The sequence below is a fragment of the Ctenocephalides felis genome, unplaced genomic scaffold, assembly GCF_003426905.1.
Source record: "Ctenocephalides felis isolate EL2017-DRISC unplaced genomic scaffold, ASM342690v1 CF-g0.4_SCAFFOLD_01492, whole genome shotgun sequence".
NCBI lineage: Eukaryota > Metazoa > Arthropoda > Insecta > Siphonaptera > Pulicidae > Ctenocephalides > Ctenocephalides felis.
Window position 1 is genome coordinate 37,538,182 of NW_020537646.1, and position 13,544 is coordinate 37,551,725.

At 28.1% G+C, this 13,544-nt stretch overlaps 1 protein-coding gene across 1 annotated transcript; it reads left to right on the plus strand.

Annotated features, from left to right (window-relative positions):
* The first annotated feature begins 12,622 nt into the window (after positions 1–12,622).
* On the plus strand, positions 12,623–13,296 carry LOC113371214 (protein hook-like). The gene is made up of 2 exons (XM_026611853.1): positions 12,623–13,155; positions 13,241–13,296. The coding sequence occupies exons 1-2, from the start codon at positions 12,810–12,812 to the stop codon at positions 13,294–13,296; spliced, it is 402 nt and encodes a 133-aa protein (XP_026467638.1). The 5' UTR covers positions 12,623–12,809.
* Positions 13,297–13,544: the final 248 nt, after the last annotated feature.

The window sequence follows — 13,544 nt, forward strand, 5'->3', positions numbered from 1 at the left end:
ATTTAAATTTTAAACTTTTAAAACATCACATTGTCATTTTTGTGACGTTTCATTCCTTAAGCTTTAAGAAACCTTGTAAATATATTATGTATATTAAAATAATCTCTTACTATCCAAGATCATTTTTATACATTTATGAAGATAAATCAGATCGGCTGTTTACTATGTATAAAATCATATAAATTAGAGACCAAAAGCTAGTACACAATACAGAATACATAATATATATAATTATTATTCATAGATATATAAATGTCTTATTTTTAAGACAAATTATACATTGAGCTAAATTTATTTATTTAAATCATACGTGAATAGTCGAATTATCATCTAGAAAGTCGATCTAAATTTATTGACTGTTACCGAATTATCAAATCATTAAATGGAACAATATATCTGTAACTATTTTTTTAAAGACTGTAGAAATTTTTTTTGGAATAATTAACTGTTCTACGTAGAAATTTAACGTTTATTATATCGCACCTGTAATGCATAGAACAATACAGATTCCGGTAGTTAATCATTTTATTAATGTTATTTTTTAACTTGTATATAATAAAAATTTGTCAAAACCTTTGATGTAAATTGCTGATAGATGAAATTACAGTTTTTTGTTCAAACGCACGTGAATATTAATGACATAAAAACAAGGAAATACTTTCTATACATATTCATTTCTATATATAGAAATACGTATCTATCTCGAAAACTCGTTATTGCAAAATTCAAAATGAAAATAGTAGAAAGATTCATTCATCTGTAAAATTATGCGTTTTCCAAAGTAATATTAATTTTATTATCAATTATTGACTAATGTATATTGACAGTATACTAGGTGTCCCAGAACTTAACTCAACCAGAAAGCCGAAACGGAAAGATAGTATTGGTCTTAACTGCTCTGAAAAAAATTATTTCACATCGTTTGGAAATTATAACCTTTTAAGTGCAACCTAAGGCTTTGGTAAAATCATGACACTTTTTCAGTTTTTGTTGTTAATTATTATTGTTATAAAGTCTGTTCGTAAATTTATAAAGCGTGACCGTGAATAACATTTCTAGGGCCGTCGTAGGGTCAACACGTCTTAAAAATAATTATATTATTTAAATTAAATTTATAGAATAATTTTTATTTATATCTATAATTCTCAAAATAAATAAGTTCAAACCTACAAAAAAGAATAATATACCTGGTCTTTTGAATACCGTTGTGAATCAAACAAATTTTACCGAAAACTCTAATACCTGCCGGTATCAAGTTGTTACCTGTTTCTCAAGGTGTTACCTGTGTCTGTGTATCATGGATTAAAATTAAAATCAAGATGGTCAATACTAGAAACCAGATTAGTCAAAATTCTTTTGATGACTCAGTTGTGGATGAGTCTTTTAATTTAAATTGTACCGTTATTTGTGCCGATTGTATTAGTTTGCGGTTAATTATTAATTCGCAGAATGTATTGCGCAATGAGAAAGACAGAATGATTGCAAAGCTTACAAAAAAGCTGGCAATTGCCAATTTTATGTTGCAAAGCATTAATTCTAATTCTATTAATATGCAACCTGAAATGAAGGTAACATCCAAAAAGAACAGATCAAAGCGTCCACTCCACTTCCTTCTTAGTCGAGTCCACTCCACTTCACTTAGTTCTTAGGTAGGGTATGCGTACCATATGTAGGTTTTGAGACAACTTTTGAATGTCAATATACAAGTACTTGCAGACTTACAGCTGGGTATCTTAAATTTCGGGATTATTACCTAATTTAAGCTCAAACGACTGGACTATCTTCCTTTTCCTCACCAACGCCCAAAGTACTTATTTTGTCTGTCATCCATGGCTGTCCTGGTCCCAGTTCTTAGGTGGATTGTTAGGTTCTAAAGTTAGTGAGTTCGGAATGGTCAAACCAGGTGCGGGCTTTTTCAGCATGGTTGCTGGCATAGGAGAACTGGCTGGGTGATTCTGGTGCTCGAGATCATGTTGTTATTATGGCCCGGACGAACGTCGCTGACTCTGATTATGCTATTCCTGGAGCACTAAAGTTCGCTCGTCGATCTTGTAGTAAAACAAACTGTTGTTTTGTTACAATTCGATATGGCAATCATGACCTGACTCCTAGAATTTTCTAATTAAATCGTTGTATTTATCATGATTTCGTTCGTGGTAAATTCAGGGGTGTTAAGGTCTTTGATGCCAATAGGTACGCTGACTATACCAGGCATGGTCTCCATTTTCTTTCCAATGCAAAGCAGAAGCTTAGTCGTTTTTTCGTTAGAGAAGCGCTGACTCTGCCAAATTCCCGAAACTTTCGGTTCATGCGCTTTTGACTTTGGTGATGCTTCATCATCTATATTTTGTCAAAACATTCAAAATTTTCCTAACAAATTACTTAAAGTTGAATTACTTTTAAATGACTATAAACCTAATTTTTATGCTTTTCGGAACATTGGCTTAACGACATGAAGCTCAAATTGATTAAATCAACCGGTTACTTATTTATGCAACTCTTTCCGCCGAAATTATTTTAAGCATGGAGGCATTTGTATTTTTTGTCGGTAAAAATAAATATTATAATATTATAGCAAATGTTGTACCTATCAAAAAAAATGAATTTTGCTCTTTGGTAGCATTTTTTCTCTAGCTACTTATTGTATTCTTTGCGTATATGGAGCTTCAGATCAAGATGCTAATAAGTTTATACATTTACTTTTTGCCCTCAGGGAAGAACTTTTTTATAAATATAATTCTATTATTGTTTGCAATGATTTTGATATCCATCTGGGCAAAAGCACTAAAATCAGCGAAAGTTTTAAATATAGCATGGATTCATTTGGGTTGTTTCCATAAATGATCCCACGAGAATAAGTAATTCTTCATCATTTTACATTGATAATTTGTTTACAAATTTAACTGATATAAAATCATTTGTCATTAATACGGGTATTTCTGATCACTACAGAATTCATCTTTATTAATTATCACAACTTCACCATCTATTAATTACCAATATCAAAGGAATTTTGGCAATAAAATTAAACTCTTATGCAAAAAATTATTAAAAAATGAGGCGTGTAACCAATCTTATGTAAACGTTACTTTTGATTCGTGTATAATTTTTTTTACATAATTTTATTCTTGCTTTGCCGCTATAAAAATATAAAATCTAAGTTAATAATTGTAATAAATCGCGTGGTATACTCAAGGCTTGATAATTTTTTACAATAAATTACTAAATCTAGAAAGAGTGTCTAAAACCAAATGCGATATCGGTTTTACGATTTATTTCTTAAAGTACGGACAACTTTTTAATGATCTTTGTAAATTAGCAAAAATCAAGTATAATAGTAGTGTTATTTATAATTTGCACAATAAGCAGAAAGCAATGTGGTAACTAATTAAATCAGAAATTAATTATAAATAAAGCTCATCAGACGTAGAATATCTCAATATTAACAATAAAAAAGTCAATGTTAAAATAATTATAGCAAATACTTTTAATAACTATTTTGTTAATGAATCTTTTTGTATAACATCTAATGATGTAATCGATCCGAACATTTCAGCGGCAAATTTTTCTAAAATTATCGCAAATCAGAATTCACTGTAGCTATTTTCCATATTTCCTGAGGATCTTTCGAAAGCAATTCTGTCCCTTAAAAATTATGCCTTAACAAGGTATGAAGTATTTTCCTCATATTCTAAGAAGTTCAAAGTATATTTTGAGTCTAAATTTTTTTTTGCTTTTTCGAAAAATGTACTATGGTTTAACCCTTTAAGACTTTTTGTTAAACTTGCCATTTAAAATTATTAAAATTGGTTGACCTTGAGAGGCCCTCCTTTAAAAAAATATACTAAAGTGTGTTGTTTAATTAAATGTTTGCGTATTCAATTAAAATTGTAAAATAATAAAACACTTGATGATTTTCTTATTTAAAAATTTGCAGTAAAAAATGTCAATACCATCACCACGTTTCGGCTTGATGTTGAGTTCTGGGATACCCTGTATAAATTATGACACATGCAGCAAAACATATGATTTCCGTATTCATAAACAGTATATGAGATTTTACATATTGACAGAAGACATTAATTGATCATTAATCATAATGATTATTCGAATTTTTTGTGAACCCTACCGGATAGTGATTAATTAAGAAAGTGTAATATACATTAAGAAGTGCTAATATTATTTTAGTTCGAACTTGATTTTTATCTTTGCAAAGCATATATATCTTATTTGGACGCCTATTGGCATTATTTAATTTTGTAGATGTATTTTGTGAAATTATTTTTTTGGTTTATACTCTATTTAATGATTTATCATATGTTATTATGATGCTCATTTTATTCTAGTTTGCAGCAGAATGTTATATAGTCTCAACTAAATATGTACTCTACGATTTGTCTATTTTATTACTGCCTATACCAATTTTAAATGATTTACTACTGGTCGTAATATGATTTGCATCAATTCACGATTTTCATTTAGCTCAAGTTTAACTCTTCTATCAGTTTTAATAGGTTTCACGCAAACTTGGTTTACTTTTTGTTCTCAGGCCAATTTTATTAGCCGGTTTTGATTACATACTACTTCTTTCTATTTTTTTCAATTATTCTAATTTTTACACCAGAATTGTGGCTTTGCTTTATATTTTCGTATCAATGCTGTTAGTTAGGTGACCTTTGGGGTATTTTTGTAACCGTTTGTAAACTCTTAAATATTTTAATATTACAGATTTTACAGAAAATTATACAAATTGCGATAATTTCTTTTTTTGCAATATGAATTAATTTGTTTACTATCGATTAAACAAACAAATCAAACAAACCCTAATACATGACAGTATATGTAACCCATTCAATTGAAAATTTAATTCTAGCCATGCTACTTTGCTCGTTATTTTTATTAAATTACAAAGGGGATTTGTATATACATTAAATAAGTATTTGACTATATTTGTGAAGTGGTTGTACATTTCAAATATCTGAATTGTTCTGTGTTTTCTACATGTGCTTAGAAATATTGTCTGCCCGAAATATACCGCCCGTAATAAATATTAGACAGCATTCTGTTCCTCCATAGGAGGTACTTTTAAAATGCTAATAAAGTATTAAGTGTACAGACTTAAGATTTATCTGAATAAATCTTAATCTAAATAAATAATTTATCTAGGTGAATCAAAAATTGTTTTGTAGAAATTATAGAATGCATTTAAGTAAATTCGAAATTGTCGCTTTCATGATGGATTTTTTTTCGAGTAGCTATTGTATTATATACTATTTATTGTGATAAACTAATTATATTTATATGAAGCTGTATATAGATTTTAATATAAATTAAACAAAGAAATATTGTAACAATAAAGTTATCATGTTAGAAACGTAAAACTAAAATTATGTTTATTGGGTAAATGTTATATGTGAGATAACCGTTTTAAGTTTTTATGAACGTTAATTATATTATAACGTTATATTATGATAATTATATAGTAAGTTAACGGTTTTTTTTAAATATTCTCAAAATATTTATTAACGTATTATGTTCGTATTATGAATTAAGATTAAAATAGTATTTGTGCCTGTTTATATAATTTAACGAAACCAAATCAAACTAATACTCCGGTTACGAGCATTTGTGATCATAGAATTAAAATAAGCAATTTATGTAATTCCAACTGTTATACATACATATATATATATATATATATATATATATATATAATGTATATACATATATTAGGGTAGCCCTTAATATGAATGTTTTCGAGTTTCCTTGCTCCCATGGGCACAAATGCTTCCAAATTGATAAAAAACAATTCTCTAAAAGTTTTAGCTCTTCGTATTAATTTTAAGATAGTTCGCACTTCAAAAATTACTGGGAACAAGAAAATTTGCTAATTTGCTTCTATAATCACTGGGAGTAAGGAAATTCGACCACCCTAATATTAAGGACCACCCTTATATAGATATATGTATTTTCTTCAAAACTGTTGGTGGAATGTGTTGAGGCGTAGATTGTTTTTTATTTGAACTTGCGTTGAATTTTTATTACAACTATGTAATAACTAAAATGACCAACTTCAAACTTTAGAAGCAATTCTTAATATATATTTGAATAAAAAATCTTTTATTACTTTGTCGATAGTTCTATCAAAATAACTATTTCCATTTTTTTTACTTCTCGCGACTTCTTGAATTCATTGTCTTTAGAATCGTTCTACTCATTTTTCGAATTCATTATAAAATTAAGGAATTGTAAATATAAATAATTATAAATGTTAAAAGCGCATGTAAATTGTGGCCTATTTGTTTTAGACCTATAAAATAATTCATAATTTTTCATCGTTCTAGTCAAATCTGTAGATAGTAAATTAATATATTTTTTCTAAGTAGTTTTTTTCTAGAAGGAAAATATCGTCGACTTATATCGTATTCTATAGCTGTGACATGTAAAATGTTAATTTGGTTGTAGTGTCATTTGTGTAGTTTCAGGTAAAATTGGCATACATGATTAATTATCGAGAAAAATACTTCTACTTAAATCTAAACACTGATAACAGTATGTTTCACATAATTGAATTTAATACTTTTTTGAAATATTCGCATTTTTAATTTTCATGCATCAAATTTAATTTTATTGATTTCTGAATTCTGAATTTTATGTATATAATTTTGTTAACAATCTAATCCATTTTTTTTTTCAAAATATTTTATTAAATTATCTATTATTATCTATTATTTACTATATATTATTTCATTATGGAACATCATTTTTAAAATTTATTTTCGTTGTAAATATTTGTTGAAACATTTTAAACTTGTTGAATTTGATATCTAATTTCGTTGAGATGCATAGTTGAGATAAGCATTAAGTATATCTAGGTTTATATGTATGTCGATAATGTCATCCCAATGAATAAATGTATTTATATAAATGTGCCTGTAATATGTATAGTTAGTGTTAATAGTTGAAATTAATTTTAATCGATTTGATTTTGCATACTACGTTTGTACCAAGTAGTTGTAACCAAATCTCTCAAACTTAATTAAAACGTTTCTTTTGCTTCCATAATTACATCTAAAATGTATATTAGTATGGAATTATTGTAAAAGTGCATTATAATATCAAAATATTTTTCATAATTTTCTTAGAGCCAGATTATGCCCGGATCACATGAAAATTGGAAGTAAATAATTTCAAATTTTGCGAGCATCCTGATATGCATAAATTGTAGCTGAGTATATTTAAATATGTGACATACAAAGTTATGAAATAAAATCAAAGGTAAATATCGAGGTATTCGAAACAAATATTTACGTAACAGGTATTCAAATTAATATATTCGCTAAGTAAATAACGCGTTCATCTAGATACCAAATTTATTTATTATTTAATTTCAGAACCCTTGTAAAGCACTTCATATTTCTATTTGAAGTATATATTTATATATACGTACTTGATAAATAAATTTAATATTCTTATTATCTGTGAAACATATCATTCCTACAAACTCTGCACCGGTTTTTCTAAAATAATTCACATAAAAATGCCACCACAAAACAAAAAATGTAATTTAGTCAAATTTAATCCAAAATCTTGAAAAGTGCAGATGCCAGAGTATGCAAAGTCACACGAAATATAGAAAGATAATTTCATAATTTTAAAACATGCTTATGTAAGCCGCTAAATATAAATGCTATAAAAATATATAATAATTGTTAAATAGAATATTATTTATCTACATTGTTAAATGTTAAATGTTGAATTTGTATAACTAAATATTATGTAAAATTTGACGAATTCGTACGTGAGATCTATATATGAGTAAACATATGTAAATGAAATTGATATTATGATTGTGTGACACCAATTTAAATGAATAAAGAACATTTAATTTTAGAAAAATATTTTATTTGCTTCGAAAACAGCAATTAAAATAATTTTCATTAATCACAAGCAAATCATTCGAAATCGTAGGCGAGTTTGTGACCGAAATTTTGTCTATCTTTCGCTAAATTGATATTTTTAATTACTCTTTTAATTACTATAAAATACTTTCCATACTAATAAATAATAAATAAATGTATTATCTATAATTTTCTAGACTTTCTAGACAAGGTTTAATAGATATATCTATTAAACTTTTTATAGATATATCTGTGGGGAAATCAAGCAGGCTAGACTTGGAGGAAAAACAATTGGACTAGTCATTTTATTTATCATTAACTTTTATAATCAATAAATTTTATATATTTTCATACAAGTGGAGTTTATACTTTTATATTCATAGCTACTCCCACATATCTATTAAACCTTTTATAGATATATGTATTAAACCTTGTCTAGAAAGTCTAGCATATCACTCGACTGTGTTATTTGAGGCACTCGACAGTTTGTATACACAATAACTCAGTTCGTATTAAAGCGTCAAATACAATAAATACAGTAGATCAATAAATCATTTTCAGCGGCCCGTCATGCTTTTCTAAATAATACGGGATAAAAGAATTATTATAACAAATGCTTTATCTGAAAATAGTCGACTCTAGTATTCAATAAATTCACTTAGATAATAATGATAAATATTGAACTTTATTTTTCAGTAAATAATAGTACATGCAAGTACATATACATATAACTATAAGACGGTGGAGGCTCAAAATTTCGCTCAGAAATATTTTTAATTTTACACAATTTTTTGCAAAATTCTTTATCTAGATTTTATAAAAATCGGTTCTGGTGCCGTCTATTTTAATTGAGATCGATTGATTTTTTATGGTGGTTCAATTGACACAGATAACTTTTGTGCAGCTTAGAGGTCAGAGTTAATATTTTGTACAACTCTTGCTTAAGAGAAAAATCTTATGTAGTGAAACATATACATGTAATTGAGTATGCTGAAAAATCATAAAATTTATTAAAATTAAAACCTAGTACAGCGTGACTATTTTTAGATGATATAGTAACGTTACTGCTCAGTCTAGTTATGAATATGACCCAGGACTATTAAATAAAATTTGCATTTGAGCTAACTTTACATATGTATTATAGCTGTTATATTTTTATATTTTATAGGAGGTATTATATTGGTCATTTGGCGAGGAAAAGATGTTGCGCATTTCCCTAAAGGCAATTTGCATAACCTTCCCGATATGTGTAAGTGATATTAGACTTAATCGATAGAAATTGAGATTTAGCTCTTTAGATGCGTTTTGACTTTTATTTCAAAAATTATCGAAGCAATTTTTCATTATGTTTAAAACAACTTATACTATATGTAATTTATTAATTACATGTAGTATAAGTTATATATAAGTTATATATATATATATATATATATATATATATATATATGTAATTTTATTAATTATAGTACAGCGAAACACGTTCCTTTAAATCATTCATTAGTCCCAATTATAATGAATTTATATAATTCAACTAATATTTGTAGACCTCTACTATTTTAGGGTTATTGTATTGCATGAACTCTGTCGCCAGAAACGGTACGGCCGATCTGTGCCAAAAATAATTCATCACGATTTTCAAATGCTTTTAAACGATTTTTCATTTTATAGAGCGATTTAGGTTTTTTTTTCGAAAACGTGTATAAATTTTTTTGCATTTTTTTAGAAATTCGAAATATTATAAAAATAATAATAGTAATAATAATCATATTTAACTCTTTTAAATCGATTCAGAAGTTTTTCAGGAAACGTCTATGGAACTCAAATTAGAATACAACACATCAGAAAAGTGACTTTTGACCTATCTCTCTATTTCATACTTTGATGAATTTATAAAATTAAATCATTGTCGAAGGGCCGTAATATTTTAGTTCATTTAATATGACCATGATCTATATAAAAACATCAAAATCGTCAAAAAACGAATTCTGAACATTCAATTATAAAGAAACATTTTGGCCAATCTTTGCCGGAAACTAATCTGTGCGATTCCCAATCAATATCCAATATACTCTACTTTTATCTATGCCAATTTTTTTGAAACAGTATTTGGGTTTTCAAAATCTATTAAGGATTGCGGGCTAAAACGTGGACGATTTCTTTTTTTTTATTCATTTAAAAGAAATTAATCATTGGAAGTTCTTACCGAAAGGTTTTTAAATATTTGAAGTAGGTGCAGCCTTTTACAAGAAAACGTGAACCATTGTTCGTTAAATCGGCTCTATCTCACACACACACATATTATATACTTTTGCCAGATTTAATTTTATTCGATTCGAACGACTTGAATCGTCGAGAAAAGATGTAATCAGCAAATCGTATTTTTTGGCGAAAACATAAACTTCTTCGGGAAGTTGATAAATAGATGGTAATAAAAAGTTGTATTAAGTTAGTATGTTAAATAGCATTTAAGATGAAAAATGGATATATGAAATGTTGGTTAAAATAATGAATAATGAATGAAAATAAATTGAACGTGGCATTTAGCCTTAGGGAATTTGCATGAACTTCCCGAAATGTGAAATAATTGACTTAATCAACCGAAATTGAGGTTTAGATATTTAGGTAAAATTTTCAACTATTTATTTCGAAAATAAAGTTATCGCTATCAATTAAAGGTAAATATTGTGATTTCCAATAGATTTTCTCAAACACATTTGAATTATCTGTAATTATATGAATTAAATTGCACAGACACATGCTTGTATGTCCTAAAATTGTACCTCAAGATTTTAAATTTTAATGAATTGATAACGATTGACTCATCGCATCACAAAAGTAACTTTTTACACTATAATATTAATATACACTATAATTACGACTATAATATTTTTAAAAACTTTGATGAATTTTTAAAATTAAAATACTTGCCGTAGAAACGTATAATTTTAGTATGTTTTTCAGGAAAATGAATTTATCTAGCAACATAAAACGTTTCATCAACAATTTTTTTCAACAGTTAGATGTGATGAAGCAACTCTGCCGATCTTTATCTAAAACTAATCAGCACGACTCTCAAATAATATTTCTTGAATATTTTTGAATTTTTAAAACGATTCAGAATTTTGGGTTAAAACCTGAACGGAATTTTTTTCACTTTTCTGCTAATTACAAAATAACGGCTTGGCCGATCGTATCAAAAATCTAATCGACGCGAGTGCTTATCAAGTTTCATTGAGTGGTTTTTAAATTTTTAGAATCGAATCAACCGTTTTTCAGAAAACGTCGATGAAAGGTCTAATTTCACCAAACGTTAAAAAAACGCTTCTCATTTTTCAAACTTTGATGAATTTGTAACATAAAATATCCATAAAACTATTTGTTGGAGAACCGTAATATTTTAGTTTGTTTTATTAGACTATGATATCTATCGCCAAAAAAGGTTTCATAAAATTCGCTAAAAAATTTTTTTCTACACTTAATTACAAGAGAACGGCCCAGTAGATTTTTATCTAAAACTAATCAGTATCATTCCGAATATCTTTCGAACAGTTTTTGATTTTTTAAGATTCAGGATAGTGAGCTAAAACATGGAAGAAAAGTTATACAACTTTATGCAAATTACTAAGACTAAGAAACGTCTCGTCCGATCACCGCACAAAACTAAGAAACTATAATCGAGATACATAAAATGGCTTTTAAATTTTTGAAATCAGTTAGGCGTTTTTAGAGAAAACGCCGAAAGGTCTTAATTTTGACAAACGCCAAAAAATGCGACTAATTTTTACAAACTTTGACGAATTTTCAGAGTTAAACGAGTTGTTGTAGGGCCGTAATATTTTAGAATGATCTAGAAGACCATGATATCTAATGCTAAAAAAAATTAATAAAAATCGTCAAAAAAGAAAAAAATTAACAGTTAATAAGCTAAAATATGCAATAAATCAGTAGTATTTTTATAATATGGCAAAATATAAAGATCACACACCTTACTTTTTCGGAAATAAATAATTTAATTAGCGTTTCTTGGAACAAAATTGGTACTATCAAAATACGCAAAGTTCAAAGGAAATCTAATGTGGACAAATAAATAGTAGACATAAAATAACGGGGCTACTGAAATCTGAGGGTCTATGTGATTTCACATCATGAAGACAAACTAAAATGTTAGCCCAGTATCTGTCAGATCAGCTGCGCCCGACGGAGGGTTAAAATCGATTCAGTACTGCGGGCAAAACGTGGACGTAATTTTTTTCACTTTTCTGCTATTTACAAAGAAATGGCTTGGCTGATCGTCGCGCAAAACTGATAAATGCTAGTCTTCATCCAGATACAGCAAATGGTTTTAAATTTTTGAAATCGGTCCAGCCGTTTTTGAGAAAACGTCGATTTATTTCAAAAATCTTCAAGACACACGCACACATACATTTTCCAGGTTTGGTCTCATTCGATTCAGATTGGGTTGAAACGTTGAGAGAACATAAAATTTGGGAATTGATTTTTTTTATAAAAACAAACTTCTCCTTCGGGAAGTTAATAAATTGATTTTGAAAATTCGCGCGTAATGCGCCTCATGTACATTTGATCCATACTCTTCTTTTATCTATGATTTGATCTTCCATGTTTATATCTACGTCATGAGAGGTTATTGCTCGCTATGGCTCAATGGCTGTCATGGCTGTCATGGCTGTCACTTTGTCATCTTGCCTAGACAAATAATAATATTAATTTTGCCTAGACAATATAATAATATAATAATTGGTCATCTTGTCAGTGCAATAATAACTAACATAGAATGTTAACTTATTCATTCGTTATTCATAGATAATAATTTTGGAAATAAAGGCGCTTATTATTAATTTAAATACTCAAAATATTATGTTTGATTGATAAAACAGTTTAAAGTTTACAATGGATGATAAATGCAACTCCTTATTAACCTGGTTTAGGTTGCTTGAACCAGATGCCCATCATTCTTCTCTATCCGACTTAACGGATGGTGTTGCTATGTCTCAAGTTTTAAGTCAAATTGATCCAGTTTTTTTCTCTCCTTCATGGGGCGAAAAAATTAAAACTAACGTAGAAAACAATTGGAGACTTAAGGTCAGCAATCTGAAAAAAGTTATTGAACGTGTAACTGATTATTGTACTGATGTTTTGAATCTTAATGTGCATGATTATGCCAAACCCGATGCTTTGAGAATAGCTGAGGGAGGCGATGTAGAAGAGTTGGCTCGCCTTCTACAACTCATATTGGGTTTGTCTTCAAAATTGAATTAAAAATTCCTTTAATCATTACCACTTGCATCATTCTTTAACTTATGATTTACATAAAATTTTAGGTTGTGCAGTCAACTGTGAAAACAAAGAAACTTACATAACTCAAATCATGGGTTAGAAGAAGCTTGTCAGAGAAATATTATGTGCGCTATACAGGAACTAGAGGCAATGACACCCATTCGAGTAAAACGATCAAAAAGTCCAACGAATGATGTTGGTCTAATTAATGACAAGATTAGATTATTGGTAGAAGAAAGAGATATATTAGCTCAAAGATGCCATGATCTCGATCGACAAGTGTCTTGTCTTACAGATGAAAAACTTTCATTAGTGAATGATTTACAAAAGCTACAAAGTCAATATAAG